At 42.2% G+C, this 20,800-nt stretch overlaps 1 protein-coding gene across 1 annotated transcript in view; it reads left to right on the forward strand.

Annotated features, from left to right (window-relative positions):
* The window catches only part of EP300 (EP300 lysine acetyltransferase), a 63,806-nt gene that overhangs the window by 36,527 nt on the left and 6,479 nt on the right, over positions 1–20,800 (forward strand). Inside the window, exons 14-29 of the mRNA XM_084879081.1 lie at positions 482–919; positions 2,373–2,552; positions 2,790–2,934; positions 4,813–4,931; positions 6,612–6,851; positions 7,270–7,358; positions 8,907–8,987; positions 10,938–10,994; positions 11,520–11,597; positions 13,663–13,730; positions 14,756–14,906; positions 15,005–15,151; positions 15,760–15,873; positions 16,832–16,997; positions 18,096–18,260; positions 19,705–19,866. Coding sequence (XP_084735207.1) covers positions 482–919; positions 2,373–2,552; positions 2,790–2,934; positions 4,813–4,931; positions 6,612–6,851; positions 7,270–7,358; positions 8,907–8,987; positions 10,938–10,994; positions 11,520–11,597; positions 13,663–13,730; positions 14,756–14,906; positions 15,005–15,151; positions 15,760–15,873; positions 16,832–16,997; positions 18,096–18,260; positions 19,705–19,866 — 2,400 coding nt within the window. The remainder of the gene's footprint in view (positions 1–481; positions 920–2,372; positions 2,553–2,789; positions 2,935–4,812; positions 4,932–6,611; positions 6,852–7,269; positions 7,359–8,906; positions 8,988–10,937; positions 10,995–11,519; positions 11,598–13,662; positions 13,731–14,755; positions 14,907–15,004; positions 15,152–15,759; positions 15,874–16,831; positions 16,998–18,095; positions 18,261–19,704; positions 19,867–20,800) is intronic.

Consider the following 20,800-nt stretch of genomic DNA (forward strand, 5'->3'; position numbering starts at 1 on the left):
AATGTCCTCGGTGAGGATTGAAAATAAGCAGTATAGACATGTGGTATTCTGAACAATGAAGTGATTACTCTGTGGCATAGCTATGTTAATTGTTATAAACCAGGAAAGAAATTAAATTGATAGTATTAACCATTTTTTAAAGTAGTGAGCACATTAAAATGCCATCTTCGTTACAACTGCTGTGCAGAAGGAAGAACTCGGGCTGAAGAGAGCATAGGAGGGCAAACCCACTGTGTGTGTGCTCCCCTGTTCTGTGCCCAGTAGAGACTGAGGCCGTTGAGCTGAATTTTTTGAAGTTTACTTAATTGTACTATATTATCCAAAGATACATGCTCCCAATAACAATTTTTATCACATTTTTAAATGGAGGCATTCATGGCCATTTTTTGTTTGTGTCCTTAAATGCATATAGCCTCCCTATGTAAATATTGCTTTAATTCTCTTCTTAATTTCCATCTTACTCTGTTTCTCATTTTAACAGGCACAAATGTCCAGTTCTTCCTGCCCTGTGAACTCTCCTATAATGCCTCCAGGGTCTCAAGGGAGCCACATTCACTGTCCCCCTCTCCCTCAACCAGCTCTGCATCAGAATTCACCCTCTCCTGTACCTAGTCGTACGCCCACCCCTCACCACACTCCCCCAAGCATAGGGGCTCAGCAGCCACCAGCAACAGCAATTCCAGCTCCTGTCCCTACACCTCCAGCAATGCCACCGGGCCCACAGTCCCAGGCTCTGCACCCACCTCCACGGCAGACCCCTACACCTCCGCCAGCGCAGCTTCCTCCCCAAGTACAGCCTGCGCTTCCTGCTGCCGCTGCAGCCGACCAGCCGCCGCCGCAGCCTCTCTCCCAGCAGAGCGCGCCAGCGTCTGCTCCCACCCCGACGGCGCCGCTGCTGCCGCCACAGCCCGCCACTCCAGTAAGCAGCCTTGGGTTCGGCGGGATCGTCAGCTGTACTGAGGCGTTCAAGTGCTTCTGTGCTGTGTTAGCTCTGGTGTCTACCGTGTCATCTCTGTTGTTTGCCCAGCTAGACTGGGACCCCTCGAGGATTCACCTTTCTTTTCTTTCTTACTTTCCCTACCCTTTTAAAATTTATTTTTCCCATTGTAGTACCTAGCCTCAGAGACTTTGTTTCGGTCTGACATTGAGCATGCTGTTTCATGTTGTCTTCTGAGGCTTTAAGGCACCTAAGGGGGACCCAGGGGAGAGACTCGAGTACATTTCGTATTCCCACATGAGTTTTAAAGAATCTTTTTCAATAGTCTGAGCTGTATTATATGAGAGCAAATGAACCAAACAGAATCATGAATTTGTGAGTGTTTGTGGTCCCAGCCGCAGTTAGAACATTACGATCTAAGCTGAGGAAAGTATGGGCTTGGAAAGCTTGTGGCTCCTTAGGAGAGCTCGTTTTATGTCCAGTAGACATCTAAATCCACATCTGACAGCTGCATCCTTACTAACACAGCTCGCTGGGTGAAGGCCTAGAGCCTTCTACTTAATCACTGACACTGTTTTCGTTCTCTGTCAATATTGAGTTAAAATCTACTTTATCAAACACTGTTCACTAGTGACTGGTTCACCTGGCCTTTGATGGGCAAGAAGGGGGCAAAGTGCAAAAGGAAACTTGATTTTCTTCTGCACAGGGTAGTTCCTGGAAATGCAACCTCTCATTTTGAGGCTTCTTATTGGAAGACTTAGAGAATGGACATTTATCCTTTAGAATTTGATTATTCCAAATAGCCATGAAGTGTGAGGGTTCTTTCTATTCTACTTTTCTGCACATTTGAAATGTCCTAATGAGAAGTGATAAAAGCAAGATAGGCAGGCAAACTTTTTTCTTTTCTCTCTAAACGTGAGTTCCTCCTGGCAGTCATTTCTGAAACCTTCACACACTACCACAGAACGGGAATCACCAAAAAGCCAGTTGATGACTCTATTATGTGCACCCGATGAACCAGTATTTCTAAGTCCTCTATCTCCTGTTCCAAAGCATAATGTGCGCTGGCCAGAGGGACTCGCCATCCCATGTACCAAAGGGTTGCTGGTGTAACTCTCGGTCAGGACACATTCTTGGGTTATGGTTATGATCCCCAGTTAGGGAATATGCGGAAGACACCCAATCCATGTTTCTCTCTCACATTGATGTTTCTCTTTCTCCCTTCCTCTCTCTAAGCATATCCTCCAGTGAGGATTTAAAATAAAATAAAGCATGATTGATTACAAGGGGATGAAATAGGCAGTAAGTTAAAGCTCTATAAAAGAATGTAATGATACCAGCCTAGAAATGGGTTAACCATGCCATCTATTGTGTAGCTTAAATTCTGGTTGTATAATTGGCAAATTTTTTGTGTTGTCCCCCCCTCTCTGCCCAGCTTTCCCAGCCAGCTGTAAGCATTGAGGGGCAGGTGTCAAACCCACCATCTACTAGTAGCACAGAAGTGAATTCTCAGGCCATTCCTGAGAAGCAGCCTTCACAGGAAGTGAAAATGGAGGCTAAAATGGAAGTGGATCAGCCAGAACCAGCAGATACTCAGCCAGAGGATATTCCAGAGGTGAGAGTAGGGCTATTATTGTGATTTGGTAAGGAACTCAGTCTAGAAACCCAATTAAACACATTACAGGAACGTATTCTGATAATTAGCTGTCATTTCATTGATTTCCACTTGAGAAAAGGGTCTTCAGATCCTGGTACTGGGGGCGGGGGGGCGGAGGGAGGTGGCGTCATCAGTGATCTTGGCTGCTCCGGTTGCGTGTCTTTGGAATACTAAAACACCTACCTTGCCCTTTAGGCGAAAGCAGAAGACTGTAAAGTGGAGCCTACAGAAACAGAAGAGAGAGGCACTGAGATAAAAACGGAGACGAAAGAGGAGGAAGACCAGCCGAGCACTTCCGTCACTCAGTCGTCTCCAGCTCCAGGACAGTCGAAGAAGAAGAGTAAGTCTCAGGCCCTGCTTCCTGCGGCAGGAGGAGCAGCTGGAGGGGGTTGGCCAGCTCCCTGGGCCTGGGAGGTGGACTGAATGTGCTTTCCTTAAGCTGGGAGCCCTGGGCCTGGGCTTTTCATTAACTAATGTTGGAAAGGAATTTATTTAAAGGTATATTTTCTTCCTGGAATTACTGGGTCACTATACCCATCATTTCTTCATTTTTGGGTAGTTAACACCCTGTCAAAATTGGACTTTTCAGAGGAGAGAAATTAATCTTGAAATGCAAAAAAATAATAGCAATAACAACATTGTTAACCTACTGTGCACCAGGCATTACGCCACACACCTGCATTGTCCCATTGGATAAGTTTATAAAACTCTGATGCTGCTGACCCCATACAGGCAGGAAAACCGATGCTCAACAAGTGACTCGCCCCAGCTTCCTCAGCTAAGGGAACCCAGGCCAGCTGAGTCTCTGCGTTGAACCACCCTGCTGAATATTGATGAATCAGGTTGACCCAGCAGTGCTGCTTAACACAGTGTTCAACTCACATTTCCCACAGAATTCACTAGTGCAGGGCTACCACCTCCGGTAACTCCGGGGACCGCCTCAGTGGCACAGGCAGGGCTTACCGCAGGCAGAGCCTCCTGACTCCCCGAGAGGATGTTTATAAAAATGTTCATTAAGGTATTTTAAAATGTTGGGGCTAAAATTATTTTCACTTAAAAATCAGGTTGTATATATTGCGGAGTTGTTTTAATGTGGGCTGCCACAAACCCAGTGTTACAATGCAGATTCTCTTTAAAACAACTAATCACAGAAGTTTGCTCAAAATCTGTTTATTGAAGCCATCTGTTTGTCTGATTTTTATGGCAGCCTCCATAATGAGGTGAAAAATACCTGAAGTGCTAACATATATACCCTCTTAAAGATAAAATTTATTTGTAAATGGTAGAAATAGGCCTGTGCTCTAAGTGTAATTTTAAAGCTCAGAATTGGACCTTTTATGGCTTGGCTTCCTGAATGACAGCTTAAACTGATTCCCTTCAGGACACAAGCACAATTCAGTTTCTGACTTTTGCAAAACAAACTTGAACGTCATTTGGTAAATTGAGTCCAGTGTTCTGGCAATAACAATTCAGTCTGTTTCCTTAGACTTAACCCTAACATTTGCCATTAAAATTGTAACTATATCTTCCTCCTGAGCTCTGAAGCATAAGGGACTCTGAGTGCTTCTGATACCTTCAGCGATAAGACAGTGCCAGATCCCGTTTCTAGTTGTTAAATCCTGATGTTGTTCCTGAGTTCTTTCTATTCTTACTTGATAACCTCCTCTTCCTATATTATTTTGACAAGGCTCTTCATAAATTTTGGAAGGCTTGGGATTCTTTTTCTACTTGGTCAAGACCATCTAAACTACCCTGGCTCAGTTGGAGCATCATCCCATACACTGAAAGGTCACGGGTTCCAATCTCAGGTGGGCTCGTACCTAGGTCCCAGGTTCAGTTCCCGGTCAGGGCACATATGTAGGTTGTAGTTCCTTCCCGGATGGGACATATACTAGAGGCAGCCAGCCTGTTTCTCACATTGATGCTTCTGTCTCTCTCTCCCTTTCTTTCTCTAAAAATCAATAAATGGGTCTTTGGGTGAAGGAGTAACAAAAAAATCTTAACTAAATTTCTGACTGAAAAATTAGCTGAGCCATAAAAGGTGTTTAAGGATTACAAGACATGGTGTTCTGAAGGTGCTCCCACCCTTAGTGATATTTCCATGGCGACAATATTGGCGTTTTTGTATTTTGTGATTCTTGAGGTATATTCATAGCTTTGACTTGAACTTTTTCTCTTTTTATGTCAATTGATAACTAATTTTAAATGTACTCTTAAGTTTTCAAACCAGAAGAATTACGCCAGGCACTGATGCCAACATTGGAGGCACTTTACCGACAGGATCCAGAATCCCTCCCCTTTCGTCAACCTGTGGACCCTCAGCTTCTAGGAATCCCTGTAAGTATGTGGTGGTACTTCTGATTTTTTTAACTTGTTAACAGCTTTATTCAGATATAATTCACATATGGTGTGAGTCATTCATGTAAAGTCATTCATGTATACAATTCAATGGATTTTTGCATTCACAGAATTATGTAACCATCACAGTTTTGGGTCATTTTTATCAGCCCACCAAAGAAAAGAAACGCCATCTCCATTCCCCATCTGCCTCCCAATCCCACAACCAGTACCCCCAGCAACCATAAGTCTGCTTTCTTGAGTTGTCCATTGTGGGCATCTCAGTAAATGGAGTTACAGTCTGTGGTCCTTTGTAACGGGCTTATTTCACTTAGCGTGATGTTTTCAGGCTTCCTCCTTTTGTAGCACAAGTCAGTATTTCAGTTCTTTTTATGGCCCAGCAGTATTCCTTCATGTGGCCGTACCATATTTTCTTCACCACTTTATTTTTTGTTAGATATTTGGATTGTTTACACATTTTTTACTATTGACACTGGTGCTGCTGGGAATATTCGCAAACACATTTTGTGCAGTTGATGTTTTTATTTCACTTGAATATATACTTAGCGGGCTTCCTGAGTCTTATAGGTTATTTTTATCACTGGAGTAGCAGGTTTTTGTTTTTGTTGTTGTTGTTTTATGGAAAAGATAAACCCAAATTAGCTTCATCAGCTTTTTTTTTTTTTTTTTTTTTTTTTTTTTTTTTTTTTTTTTTTTTTAACTGGAAGACCTTAAAGGCCTATTTGAATCAGCTGCTGTCTTAAGTTCTCCAGAGGATTTTTGTGGGATTTTTTATTTGTTTTTTATTTGATTTCAGAGAGAGGGAGAGAATAGAAACATCAATGATGAGATTGCCTCCTGCACGTCCCCTACTGGGAATTGAACCATGACTCCTGGTTCATGGGTGGATGCTTAGCGTCTAAGCCACATCAGCCAGGCAGCTTCCTCTGCTTTTAAAGTTGCCTTTACACCAGTCTGCTAGCAGGTTCCAGCTGAGGTTTTTAAGTAGTATTGAATAAGACAATGGAGAGCTTCGAGGGGTGGGAATTCATTAGGAACTTTTTCCTCCATCCCCCATCCCCATCCCCTTCCCCATCCCCTATATTTTTCTGTGGCCTGAGATGGAGCACTGATGATGTGGGCTTAGTTTCCTTCTAGTACTGCAATGTTAGGGGTCTTTAAGCTGATTGCACATACACTGAGTGGTAAAGCGCCTGCAGCTGCTCCTGCAGACCACATGCCTGGCGTAGGGAAAGTCGGGGATAGCTCTGTTCTCCACTCTTTCTTTTGACCTGTTTCACATTTCTGTAGACTAGGGGTGTCGAACTCAATCAGAGAAGGGGCCAAAATCTAAAATCCAGCCTAAATGGCGGGCCGAATGGTTTACTGAACAGTCATAAACTGACAATGTCATAAACTGACAGCGGAGTGCAGTGATGACAGCGCGGTGCGGGCCACATTGCAAGGCCTGGCGGGCTGGATTTGGCCCGCGGGCCGTGTGTTTGACACATGTGCTGTAGACGAATGACTTAAGTGTGTTGGGTCAGTAACTCTTCTGAAATATAGACAGGTCAAAGACTCAACATTACCTGGAAAATGAATGATAATAGGAAGATAAGCCATCTATCTTAAATGTACACTGAGGCTTTGGGTAATGTTGCTTGGTGTTCCTTGTCCTAGGATTATTTTGATATTGTGAAGAGCCCCATGGATCTTTCCACCATCAAGAGGAAGTTAGACACTGGACAGTATCAGGAGCCCTGGCAGTATGTGGATGACATTTGGCTGATGTTCAACAATGCCTGGTTATATAATCGGAAAACATCGCGGGTGTACAAGTACTGCTCCAAGCTGTCCGAGGTCTTTGAACAGGAAATTGACCCAGTCATGCAAAGCCTTGGATATTGTTGTGGTAGAAAGGTAAGAATTTTTGCACAGATAAAAATTGTGTTGAAAACTTGACTAATTAATAATCCTGAATCATTAGATTATAAATTCATCTGGAGTAGGGATTTGATCATAACCTCCTGTGGGTGCATACTACCTGCCATGTCCTGGTTTGCCTGTGCATACCAATTCACATTAAGCTCCTCTTATCCTATCGAGTTCTTTGGTAAGTCATGAGAGGATATGACCACTAAGTCTATCAGTGGAGAAATAACACGTTAGTAAACTAGAATGGTTTTAGTTCTGTGAACTGTCTTGGAAACAGAAAGCACATTGTGATTAACACAAATGAGAATTAAGACTTCACTGACTTGTTTTCTATTTGCCCGTGTAAATATTCTAGCTTGTCCTTCAGGCCTGTGTACTATTTAATGAATGGTTTCTTTTGCAGTTGGAATTCTCTCCACAGACACTCTGTTGCTATGGCAAACAGTTGTGCACAATCCCTCGTGATGCCACATATTACAGTTACCAGAACAGGTAAGCTTGACCATGTGTGGCCCATGGTCTGTGTGTGCATGTCTAGAGAGTGCATGCACATGGACCAACTCACATAAGGCCATGGTTCATGTGTAATTTGCTTGAAAGCAGCTGTACGGCACGAGCTCTGGTCCTGCAGTCTGCCTTTGTAGAAATACACAGTTTTATGGCAGAGAGTAGCCTCGTGTCAACTGGTCCCTGGTTTGTAAAAACTCTAGTGTCCCAGTGCACAGATCGTGCACATTGAAAAGAAACTGATTAGAAGAAATATTTTAATACCACTGTTCACCCTTTCTCTATAATGTTTCCTTTTTGGCAGTAATTACAGAAATTCACTCACTGTTATCTTAACCATGATTCGTCTCCTGTTTTCAGAATTAGAGTGTTTACTGTGGGCTCTGAGACAGTCAAGAGCAAGACTAGCATTTACAACACTCTTCTGTAATAAAACCAAGCCCACGGTGGTGTTTTTTCTGAACTTGTGTGTTACAGATGCAGTTCTAGCTTTGAAAGAGTCACTTAAACTTTTTGTTTCATTTACAAAAAGTTAGGTGCACTCCCTTAGTGCTTGTAGTCATTAGTATCCATAGTGTTTTACTGATTAAAACCTGGCCTTGAAAAAGTGGGTCTCAAGTTGTTTTAAGCACCTTATGTTCAAAAAAGCAAGTGACGACCAGCATGAAACTTTCCTTCTCATGCTACAACTTAACATTCATACCATTTTTGTATTTTTAACATCAGTCCTCAGTGTTTGTAAACTTTTTACCAAGGATCTACACACACCACTGCCTTCCTTTTATCTTTTTAACTATGTCAATTGATGGTTATAGTCCGTATTTAACTGCTTGTGCAGACTTTTCATTGAAAAGCGTTGTGTGTGTTTTAATGTGGCTTCCTTGGGATCAAAAAGAAAATTTTTGCAACCCACGATTGTTTTTGGATAAGTTGTTCGCTGGTACTGGATCCATAATGGATTTTTTTTTTTTTTTTTTTAAGAAGTGGGGAGAAGTGTGTGAAAGCGATGTTTAGGTAACAGGATGGCAATTATTCTCTCCCCAGTATATTTATTCTCCTTCCTTCCTTTTGATTAATTTATACCAATGAGTATTAATTACTAAAATGAAGGGTTTAGGTCTGTGTAAGTGAAACTTTTTTATTTGCTACTTGTGATCCCATTTGAGATATTTAATGCTAATCTGTGCTTTGCCTTGGCTTTCTGCTTTGTGTTGTCTTGTCTTGCATTGTTTTGTTATCCTGCAATCCCTCATTTCTTCGTTTGTTTTGTGTTTTTTTTCCCTCCCTCATGCTTGTCGTTGTCTGCATTTGGCTTTGATTGCAAAAAAAAAAATACAAAAAAACAAACCAAAAACAAAACCCATTCTGTGGGGCCCATAAATCTGCATCATTGAATGTCTTGTCGCCGTTGATGACCTGCTCTCTGCTCCCGTCCCCCTCCTTGGCCTGCTGTGATTGGTGGCTTCGTTGCTTGGCTTGGGCTGTGTTGTGTGAACGGAACAGTTCACCCCAGTATGGCCTTCTTGCCGACAGGTATCATTTCTGTGAGAAGTGTTTCAATGAAATCCAAGGGGAGAGCGTTTCTTTGGGGGATGACCCTTCCCAGCCTCAAACGTAAGTGCCTGCTTATTTTCAAAAGTGCCATCTTGTGTGTTGTCAGATGATTTTGCTCAGTCTTGGGTTATGCTGTCCAATGTGGTAGCTATTATCCACAGGTGGCTACTGAAACACAAACTAATTAAAAGAAAGTAAAACGTAAAGTTGTTTCTCACTTGCACTCGCTACTTATTAAATGCTTCATGGACATCTGTGGTTAGTGGCTGCCATACTGGTTAGCACAGACAAAGAAAGTCCCATAGGTTCTGTGAGTGCTGGTTGAGGGACTCGTCAGTACTGGGGGTCACTGTAGATATATTTCTTCTATAAGGAAACACTCGGCTTCTCTCCTCAATGCAGAAAGTGTGTAGTGCCAGGGAGCTTCGCTATTAACAGTTTTGAATTTGAGGGGAACTGAACAAAATCTTACAGCCTTCTCATCTAAGTTAATAATACGGAAGTCACTATAATTGTGAATAGTATTAAACAACCTTTGTTAGTGACTTAGAGACTTTGTTGGGCTTTTTAAGATCTTACAAGTTCTTCTTTTTTTGGTGAATGCCAAGGGAAAAATTTCAAACATGTCCAGAATGCCTCATTGTACTTGTTTTGTTTTTTTGTTAATCCTCACCTCAGTATATTTTTTCCATTGATTTGTAGAGAGAGGAAGGGAGGGAGAGAGGGAGGAAGAGGGGAACATCAATGTGAAAAAGACATATCGATTGCTTGCCTCCCACAGGCACCCTGACTTTGGTCAGGGCTCAGAGTACTTCTAATCTCTGAGACTTAGACAGACACTGCATTTCAAATTTGGACCGTTTTAGGAAGAAAGAACTGTTTGGTGTACTTGTAATATTTTTCAGCTTCTTTTCTGGTTTAACCCATAATAAACAAAAGCAGTTCCAAGTACTCTTAAAAAAAAATATGGAATTGTTATGTTACTACTAAAATAGGGCTTCTTTGAAAAACATTAATTTTTCCAAATTAGGTTTTTTGAAGTTGCATTTTAATTTTAATCACCACTGCAGTACAGTTGAGGGCGTCAGGCTTGGGTCTGGGGAGTAGGTGCCAGTCCCTGAGCCTTCCGGAGGCTTTCTGGCATTGGGCTGGCCCGGGGGGCAGGCCTCTGGCGAGGCGGCCCTGCCGCAGGGGCGGAAGCAGCCTTGCACTGGCACTGTGGAGTGTCTCACACGTGTCCGCACAGTGCGTCTGTGCTTTGAAGAGCAGAAACCACATTCTGATACTGCGGGCCCGGAGTCTGCATCACTAGCGAGGTCTCACGCCGGGTAGAGAGGTGTGGCTGGACTTGTGGACGTGCCTCGTTTTTGTGGAGAAGAATCACAGTAGTCAGAGTTGGGCCCCTTAGGTTTACTGTGGATGGAGAGTGATAGAGGGCTAGCTTCTGTATTTGTGAGGCTGTCAGAGTGTGGTGTGCCAGTTCTGGATGGTTAGGACGCCATGTGAAATTTTTTAAACAATTACTATAAGGAATTTTAACCTTTAAAACTTTTTTTATATTGAAATTTTCTCTAATGTAAAAAGTTATTTGACTAGACTTCCCTGAAAAATGAGTATTATTTTTAAATAGTTGCCTCTATTAACACCATCTTTTATAGTTTAGTCTAGGAACATTAAACAATTAAAAGACAAAAAATACATAAAATTAAGAATATCATGCAAGATTTTAAAAGGAAAAGAAGAATTACCTCATGTTTCTAAGTTCTTCCTGGTTTCTCCTACAAAGAGAAATAGATTTACGCTAAAGTCCTTTCCAAAAACATAGGTATTCCTTTATGTAAACATGCTTTTTATATGAGCCAAGAATGTACCTGCTTAATTTATGCTCAGTATATTCTCAAAAGATTTAAATAAACCACTTATGAGATTTATTCCTTGGGAGAGAACAGTGGTCAGGATGCTCACCTTTCTACATCGCTTTTTCTCATTGTGTTCCTCTTCTCTCTTTAGTACAATAAATAAAGAACAGTTTTCCAAGAGAAAAAATGACACACTGGATCCTGAACTGTAAGTTGATTTCCTTGAATAGTCAGTACACTTTGATTTTCCTTCTTCATTTTCTTGGTTTGCATGGCCAGTGAGATGATTCTATACTGGATTAAATCTACATACATACAACTAATGTAGGTGGTAGAAATGTAGGTGTTTACATTACAGTTAGTATTTGTTTAGATTCCTCTAAAGTGACCTAATATTGGTGTTGCATAGGCCCAAAGGGCTCCTAGCTGCCTCTGCCCGGGCAGTGTGATCCATCCCTGTTGTCCTCTGCATTTTCAAACAAGCTCACAGGCCCTCCTTGGTGGCGAGGCCTCTCAGAGCGCTGACATGCACCACTGGAGTAGGCATCCCTAGAGTGGCTGAGGTGGTGTCAGACTCATTTGGAAGTAGGAATCATTCACATTTTACTGCTGTTCCAGTCACATTTTAATATGTCACATTTAATTTCTTTGAAATTTGTTCTACCTGTAACAGTAAAGATCTTGTAAAAACTATTATTTCGAGTCTTTAGATACTTTGGCATTTTACTTCCAGGTTTGTTGAATGTACAGAATGTGGAAGAAAGATGCATCAGATCTGTGTCCTTCATCATGAGATCATCTGGCCATCTGGGTGAGACACCAGTATTTATCTAGACTCTCTTCATCATGAGTTTTAATGAGTTTTTTGTCTTTGCAATGATTATATCATATCTTTAAAGTTACTGTCTCTAAAATTGTTATTTGGATTGGGAAAAGCTAATTTAAACCCAGATTTAAAACATTAAATAACCTAAAATCAAAAAAAGTCATTCTCTTGTTTGCATGTAGTTTTCTAACCCATATTCAATTATTCTTCTGGTTTTTATTTTAAATTAGAGGCACAGTGCACGGAATTCATGTACTCGGGGGAGGGGGTGTCCCTCAGCCCAGCCTGGGCCCTCTTGCAATTCAGGAGCCCTTAAGGGCATGTCCTACTGACAGCTTAGGTCTACTCCCCTGTGGAGCGAGCTAAGCCTGCAGGCCGACATCCTTAGCGCTGCCGTGGCGGTGGGAAAGGCTCCTACCCCCACCGCTGTGCCCACCAGCCACGAGTCCGGTTCAGGCTTCTGGCTGAGCGGCACTCCCCCTGAGGGAGCGCACTTACTACCAGGAGGGGCAGCTCCTGTGTTGTGTCTGCCCCCTGGTGGTCAGTGCACATCATAGTGAACAGTCGTTCCACCGTTTGGTTGATTTGCATATTAGCCTTTCATCATATAGGATTATTTTGTGATCTTTGGTTACATTCAAAGTAAATGCTTATTAAAGATTTTGAATAGAGGTAACAATAAATCTCTACCACCTGGAAACTAGCAAGGGGGTGTTAGATGCAATTAAGTTTACCAAATTTTGAATGTTTGCTTATACTGTGTTAGAAAAATCAGAAGATACAGATATGAGGGTACTAAGGGAACACCTTTTTCCCTCTGAGAAACATTACACTGAATAGTTCATTAAATGATGGCCCTGTTAGGATTAGACGTAAACATTTTTTGGGAGGTTGGGCAGTAAGGTTAATGGCTGTAGTAATGAGGCAATAGCTGTTGTTCAGTGAAAGGCAGAATTGCATAAAGTGACTGGATACAGACTTCAGTTAACAGCTGTTCTCGGGCCAATGTTCTATTTCTGTGTATTCTGCACACACTTATCCAAGCTGTTCATCCTCACTGATGTTGATGTGGAGGTTTTGGGACACTTAGCCTGCTGCTGCTAGGAGCCACTTCTCACTCCCCAATAATGGGCTCTGTCCCAGGGAAGGGGACGAGGAGGAGAGTCTGTGTATCAAGTGACTTTTAGGGTGGGATCTCTGTCTGTACTGTCCTCTGCTCTTTTCTTGGACTATTGATGCTGGTTTGAAGGTCACAGGAAAGAGAAGGCTAACAGGTTTCCAGAAAATAACTCAGGAAACTCATAGTAGTTGATATTTATGATTGGCAGTGATTCCTGCAACTTCTGACCTCTCGGGTCTTTGTAAGAAATTCAGCTAAGATACACATCCTCAGTAACTGCAGGAACATGAAGGATGTCCATTTGGCCCTGGCTGGCAGCTCAGTTAGTTGGAATGTCATCCATGCATCAGGCCTCGGGTTTGATTTCCCATTCAGGGAACTTACCCAGGCTGCGGGTTTGATCCCTGTATGGGAGGCAGCTTCTCTTTTTCTCTTTCTCTCTTTCTCTCTCCCTCTCTCCCTCTCCTTTCTCTCTCTAAATAATCAATTTTTTAATCTCCTCAGGTGAGGATTTTTAAAAATGTATATTTTAAATCTATTGGTACTTTTGAATGTACCCACTTAAATATCGATCAGAAGCAAACAGACTGATACCCAAATTTTGCCAAAAACCAAAATTCCTATCTTAACCTATAATCCTTCGTCATTTTCACATGTAAGGCAGTTTATATGCCCTTCACATTTCTTCATGTCTTTTATTTTTCAATTCAGTTTTTCCTTTTTTGTACGTGAATGATATCTACAAGCTCTTCACGTACGTTTGTATTAACTTTTTGTTAATGTGTAGAAATGTTTATATTTCTCCCAAGTCATCCTTTGAATTTTAACTTGACACCTACCAGTACGTACGCTAGTACGTACGCTAGATTATGTAGTATCCATTACTTTGTTTCTCTGAGTTTTGTAACCAAAGTTTTATTTACATTTAAGGTTTGTCTGTGATGGCTGTTTGAAGAAAACTGCACGAACTAGGAAAGAAAATAAGTTTTCTGCTAAGAGTAAGTTCATTTTTACAGGTACAGCGTGGCAGCACTTCACTGAAGCAGTTAATAAGCTGTCTAAAATGAATGGCTTCGTTTCAATCTTATTTAAAATATTTAACCAAACTAGAAATAATGTTTCTATAGTGTATGCACTTAGAATTGAACTGTAGTGTATTTTTTGATGTGAAATTCGTTAGACCTAAGAAAAACATTTCCGGGATTAGGGTTTGTAAAATGGACAATTTGTTTTCTTGTTTCTGCATTTCTCCATATTTGGACCATTTTTTAATGGGGGCCAGGTGTGGAAATATTTGGCCAGAATTGCCATTCCATAAACGGTTCTCTTAACTTTTGTCCATACCATCAGCGGGGGCTGCTTTGAGACCTGTGACCTTTTCAATTGAGGTTGGGGGCGGGGGTAAATTTTTATATTAGTATTAATTTGTCTAACAGTATTTGGTTTAGTTTCGTAAGTGCCTTTGCAATTCTTTGCTGACCTACAGGTCACTTTTATTCCTGCAAGGTTTCTCATAATATCCATCGTTTTTAAAAATTATTTTTGCAGCACTGGCCATGTGGCTCAGTTGATTGGGCATCATCCCGTCCTGATTCAGTTCCTGGTCAGGGCATATGCCTTGCTTTCAGGTTCAGTCCCAGGTGGGGGTGTATGCAGGAGGCAACTGGTCAATGCCTCTCTCACATTGATATCTTTTTCTTACTCTAAAATACTTTTTTTTTTTTCATTAGTTTTGCAAATCGAGGCAAAGTGCATATGGATATTTGGTCTATTTCTTGACTTCTGAAATTATAGTTTTCAAAATAAAAAGTTGGGGGAAATAACATTTAAGAAGAATTGACGCCATGCTTGCTTTGACTGTATATACACTGGAATGATTCAGACAAGATCAGCACGGCCCCGTGCAAGGATGAATGCGAATTCATGAAGTCTTCCATGGGGGAATCTGACTGTATTGCTTGCTTTTAACAGTAATCATTTTGCATCTTGGTTACTACTGAACTTTAACCTTCTGCGTCCCTAGGGTTGCCATCCACTAGGCTCGGCACCTTTCTAGAGAATCGTGTGAATGATTTTCTGAGGAGACAAAGTCACCCCGAGTCGGGAGAAGTCACTGTTCGTGTCGTTCATGCTTCAGACAAAACTGTGGAAGTCAAACCGGGCATGAAAGCAAGGTATCCTCTTCTCTGGATCCATCCACACTTGCTCACCCCGTTACTATCGATGATTCTAATCTGAATGACGTGTTTTCCCTCCCATCTGAATTGTGTAGGTTTGTAGATAGTGGAGAGATGGCGGAGTCCTTTCCCTATCGCACCAAAGCCCTCTTTGCCTTTGAAGAGATTGATGGTGTGGACTTGTGCTTCTTTGGCATGCACGTTCAGGAGTATGGCTCCGACTGCCCTCCGCCCAACCAGAGGTAAGGGTTACCGAGCTGCTTCTGGTGTGGGCGGAGCTTTAGTTAGATGAAAGGCCAAATGGGCAGAAGAAGCTGTTTGATGGACTTGGTTTGGAAATGCAAATTCTCAAGTGTAGTATTGGAATGAAACCAAAAACACAGAGTACTGCTCAATACTGCTTTCTGTGGTCATATTAATAAGGAGTGTTGTGAATAGCAGCCTGGCATGGGAAAGAAACACTCCTTTTCAGAAAATGGGCTTAAATCTAGATAAGTACCTTGCTGAGAGGTAAGTGAACGAATGTCATACAGATCAGGTAGAAATATGGCTTAGGATTTGTTTCCAAAATAGTATAAAGGCCAGAAGAAGAATGCTGCCAGAATACATTTGGATCCATAAATATGGTTGATAAACTATGTTTCAGGCACTACCGGGAGCTGAGATTATAATAGAGCCTTAGGCTCATTAAGCTCCCCTAAAGGGTTCACAATCTAGTCATGTAAATACCTGGCAGTCATACCATGTTGACAAGGTGAGCTTTGAAGAACGTGGAGAGCGCGGGTATTTTTAGCACACTGGTAAGGACTCCGGTGCTGACCGCCTTGGTTTCTCTCCCCTCGTGTCCCAGGAGAGTGTACATTTCCTACCTCGACAGCGTCCACTTCTTCCGCCCCAAGTGCTTGAGGACGGCAGTCTATTACGAAATCCTCATCGGATATCTAGAATATGTCAAGAAACTAGGGTAAGCATCTGAATAACAAATGGCATTTTTTAAAAATGGTTTAAATTAATTACCACTGTGATATTGTGATAAGATATAAATTGAAACATAAAAATATATAACTTTTTACCCTTTTCTCTCAGCTTTGGTTTCATCTAATAGAATTGGAACTTGACTCTCGCTGGAGAGCTTTGATGTCACAGTCATCCCAGATTAGTTTTGTTTGTTAAGCTGTTTGGTACAGTTTTATTTCAGAGCTGATTGTTACTCGTTTAGGACCAGAACCTTGAACATTTGCATTGATCCTTTTACACCTGAGAATCAAAACCAAAGCACAGGTCTGGAGATCTGGATAGAGAAATGTGTCAGACTGGTTCCTTACACCTCACCTTGCAGGCTGCTCCGCTTTCTTTCTTTTTTTAAAATATATTTTTATTGATTTTTTACAGAGAGGGAGGGAGAGAGATGGAGAGCTAGAAATGTCGATGAGAGAGAAACACCGACCAGCTGCCTCTTGCACCCCCTACCGGGGATGTGCCCGCAACCAACATACATGCCTCTGACCGGAATCAAACCTGGGACCTTTCAGTCTGCAGACAGACGCTCTACCACTGAGCCAAACCGGTTACGGCTGTTCAGCTTTCTTATTGAAATGGATCGATTTCCGTTTGCATTGTAGCTTTCATTTGATTTTTAAATGCAAATTTGGATCTTCTCTTCCCCACCCCTCATCCCGCTTCAACAACTAGCCTCCGTGGAACCTCTGAGAAGCACTAGGCAGTGTGAGCTCCATTGTCACTGCTGTGCGCCATGTTAGTTCTGGCTAAGAACTTGGATCTGATGCTGGATTAGCTACTTTGCATTGTCTTGGGGGCGAATCATTGGTTTCTCTTTTGACTTCACCTTGTAGCTTAGTGTGACATTCTTCCCAGAATCGATGATCATTTCTGTTGAATGTTCCTTCTCTCTGTATTGTTAGTTATACCACAGGGCATATTTGGGCATGTCCCCCAAGTGAAGGAGACGACTACATTTTCCATTGCCATCCACCTGATCAGAAGATCCCCAAGCCCAAGCGACTGCAGGAGTGGTACAAGAAGATGCTGGACAAGTCCGTGTCCGAGCGGATCGTCCATGACTACAAGGTCAGGAGGAGGGGGGGTGATGGAGTGGAGATGATCCTGCTCCTCTGTTCTGCATGGCACTGTCTGAAAAAGCTGCTGTGGGTTCTCCCTCTCCCGTGGAACTTACACAGTTATGCTACTTTTGTAAAGTGTTTTTATTTTGCTTAGATTATTAAGATGGCTTATATCTGGGAAAATGTTTAAAAACTGTTAAATCTAGTCAGTTGAATGTATCAGTGTTTAATATTCTCTTTTCTGTAGTCAAACTTTTGCAAAGTAAGAAAAACAAGAATCCTAGATCAACAATTTCTGTTTTAAAGACTTGACTAAGAATGTATTCTTAATAGTCACTTGTTAATAATAATAGGGTCTCTCAAAATAAGAAATTGTGCTGAATATCTTACCTGTCTTTACTCTTGGGAGGGAATCATTAGCTGGGTGTGTTCCCAGCAGCACAGCAGAATCTCTGTAGCCATGTAGTTCCCGGTCTTTGTGGTTTTGTGATGAACATGTTGCTCAGTGAAAGCTGCTGGGCCTCCCCTGGCGCCGCCTTTGTCATCAGGAACAGCCAGAGCCTGTGTAAGTGACGGCGCCTCTGCAGGATGGTTTACCACTTGCTATATAAAGGCAGGTAGCCTTCCTGCCTGTGTGGGTAGAGGAAAAAGAAAACCAGAAGTTTGAGACAGCCCTTTCACTGTTTATGACACTAAATGTCTTCCTGGCATGATGCTTAGATTAAAAAAAAATCTCTGCCATCATTTTAGAAGCCTTTTTTTAAAATCCTCACCCAAGGGTATTTTTTCTACTGTCTTGTTTTCAAAGAATAGGGGGGACAGGGACATTGATGTGATTGGTTGCCTCCCACATGCACCCCTCCCCAGGGCCGGGGATTGAACCTACAACCAAGGTACGTGACCTTGACTGGGAATCGAACCCACGACCCTTGAGTGCACAGGTAGGCACTCACTACTGAACCACACTGCCAGGACTAAAGACATTTTAATCCTTGGTGTTTCATATGTGCATTAGTTGTGACTGCTTTTGTATAATATATGCCTTTTTTTAAAAAAATAAAAAATAAAAATAGAAATTTCATTTTGTGCCTGGATATTTTCACAGGATATTTTTAAACAAGCTACTGAAGATCGGTTAACAAGTGCAAAGGAATTGCCCTACTTTGAAGGTGATTTCTGGCCCAATGTTCTGGAAGAGAGCATTAAGGAGCTGGAACAGGAGGAGGAAGAGAGGAAGCGAGAGGAAAACACCAGTAATGAAAGCACAGATGTAAGGGCTTTTCCTTTTCCTTTCCTTGTACCTTGATTCTCATTTCTAAACCAGAAGTGAGTGTAAACTTTCAACTTGGCGTTACAGCTCTCAGGTGTGAAAGAGCTCTTTGATTTTTTGTCTTTGTTAATCTTTGCTGGAGGTTATTTTTAGAGGTGGAAGGGAGGCAGGGGAAGAGAGAGAAACATCGATGTGAGGAGCCACATCAATTGGTTGCCTCCCCAACTAGGGTAGGGAACCTGTAACCTGGTAGGAATTGGAATCAATCCCATGACCCTTCAGTTTGGGGCCGACAGTCTCTGAGTATCACTGACCAGGGCTGAAAGACCTCTTTAAATTGGGAAGAAATACTGGCCACGTTACCAAGGTCCTATTTCTGCGGCTTGAAACTCTCTCAGCGTGAGGCCCCTTTGTGAATGGAATCTTGGGTTTCCAGTGTGGAAGCTGATCATGGAAACAAGGAAAACCTTAATAACTGATGACCTGATAACTGACCATTAGAAGGGGATTGGTAAACTTCAGTTTCTCTAACGGTCCAGATTATGGATATATTGTCTCCGACACTTTTTCTCCCCTTTTATTTTTTTATTTTTATTTTTTAAAGTATATTTTATTGATTTTTTTTTACAGAGAGGAAGGGAGAGAGATAGAGAGCTAGAAACGTCGATGAGAGAGAAACATCGACCAGCTGCCTCTTGCACACCCCCTACTGGGGATGTGCCCTGCAACCAATGTACATGCCCTTGACCAGAATTGAACCTGGGACCTTTCAGTCTGCAGTCCGGCGCTCTACCACTGAGCCAAACCGGTTTCGGCTTTTCCCCCCTTTAAATAACAAAAACAGGCCTGGCCACAGTTTACTAGTCCCCTGTGTACAGAGCTTGGTTTTGTAGGAGGGTCATCTAAGGAGCTTTTCCAGTCTGTTATTTACTCACAAGCATGTCTAGAATTGCCCTCATTTAGTTTGGCCTTCTAAAGTCATCCTAAGTAGTCTGTAGAACTCTTTACAGCCTTACTGTTTAAATTCATTGATTGGATGTTTTTCAAGAGTGTTTTGTTTTTTTGTTGTTTTTTTCAAGTAGACCCATAAAATTATTGAATGTGAGTATATCAGTGAGTCCAAGTCCTCGGCTCACCACTTCTGTGCACCCTTCACTGCCCCACACTGCCACTCCTTGTTTCCCATCCTCAATTCGGAGACAGGGTTGCTGGATCTGAAGGGTCTCCAAACTATGGGGCTGCCCTGGTGAAAAAGCTCATTCTGCCGTGGCCTTAATGAGGGTCTCAGTGCAGGGATTCTTCACTGGGAGAAATGTTACTGTAAATAACAGCTTAAAAACTGATCTCTCGTTCCAAAGAAAGGAGCCTTTTTCTACCATTCATATTATTCAGTCACTTCCTAACAGCATTCACATTTTCTTGTCTCCTTTTTGCTCTGCTGCAGGTGACAAAGGGAGACAGCAAAAATGCTAAAAAGAAGAATAATAAGAAAACCAGCAAAAACAAGAGCAGCCTGAGCAGAGGCAATAAGAAGAAGCCAGGCATGCCCAACGTGTCCAACGACCTCTCGCAGAAGCTGTACGCCACCATGGAGAAGCACAAAGAGGTAAGAACCGGAGACAAGCAGGCAGGACTTCCAAAAGCGCCGCCCACCATGGTTGGCATGTATGACGTAGCCCCAGATTGGAAATTCGGGACGAGGAAGTCATTTGCATGAGAAGGAAGGAAGAGGGCAGCTAGGGTTGTGAGAGAACAGAAAAATAAGGTTGCTTCGATTTGCAGCTGTCATGCATCTAGATGGTGTTGGATTGTGTCTGACACGGCCATGTGCTGCCTGGTGACGTTTGGCCAGTGGTGGTCCCATAAGTTAAGCTGAAAAATGCCTGTTACCTTACAGCGGGACAGCTGTTGTCATAGCGCAGCATCACTCAGGTTTATGGTGATGCTGGTGTAAACAAACTGCAGTGCTGCCGGGCGTGTACAAGCATAGCACATACATCTAGGTCTTTGTACGTACGCTATGACGTCGCATGATGATGCATTTCTTAGAATATATCCCAGCTGTGAGGTGGCACACGACAGTGGGTTTTGAAAGCACAGTTTATCTTGTTGGTTCACCATTATTCAGGAGATTGTCTTAAACCAAGTTCCTTAGAACACCACTGGCCGTTCCAGTTTGTCTGGAGTGGAACTTTGGCCAAACAAATGAATCAGAATGTTGACTTGACCTTCCTGAAAGGGAATTGGAACGTGGAGAGAATTAAGAAAAGTCAAACTTTCATAAACCTCTTCTCAGAGAAGTTAAAACAATTATTTCATCATCTAAATTACCTACTTGTAGGGTGTGCTGGGTTCTTTTTCCTTCCAGCATCATCATTGGTGAGAGAAGTCTTAAAGGGTAACATGTCTGATTTGTACTGTCTCAGTTCCTCTCTGTTCACACATCATAATCAAGTCCTTACAGGAAGTGGCTAATATGCGGAGAGGGAACTGAAGGCTGGAGTTTGAGAGTTACCTATTGTAGTGGTATTGACCTATAC

The sequence above is a fragment of the Pipistrellus hanaki genome (genome assembly GCF_964339955.1).
Source record: "Pipistrellus hanaki genome assembly, chromosome: 3".
Lineage (NCBI taxonomy): Eukaryota > Metazoa > Chordata > Mammalia > Chiroptera > Vespertilionidae > Pipistrellus > Pipistrellus hanaki.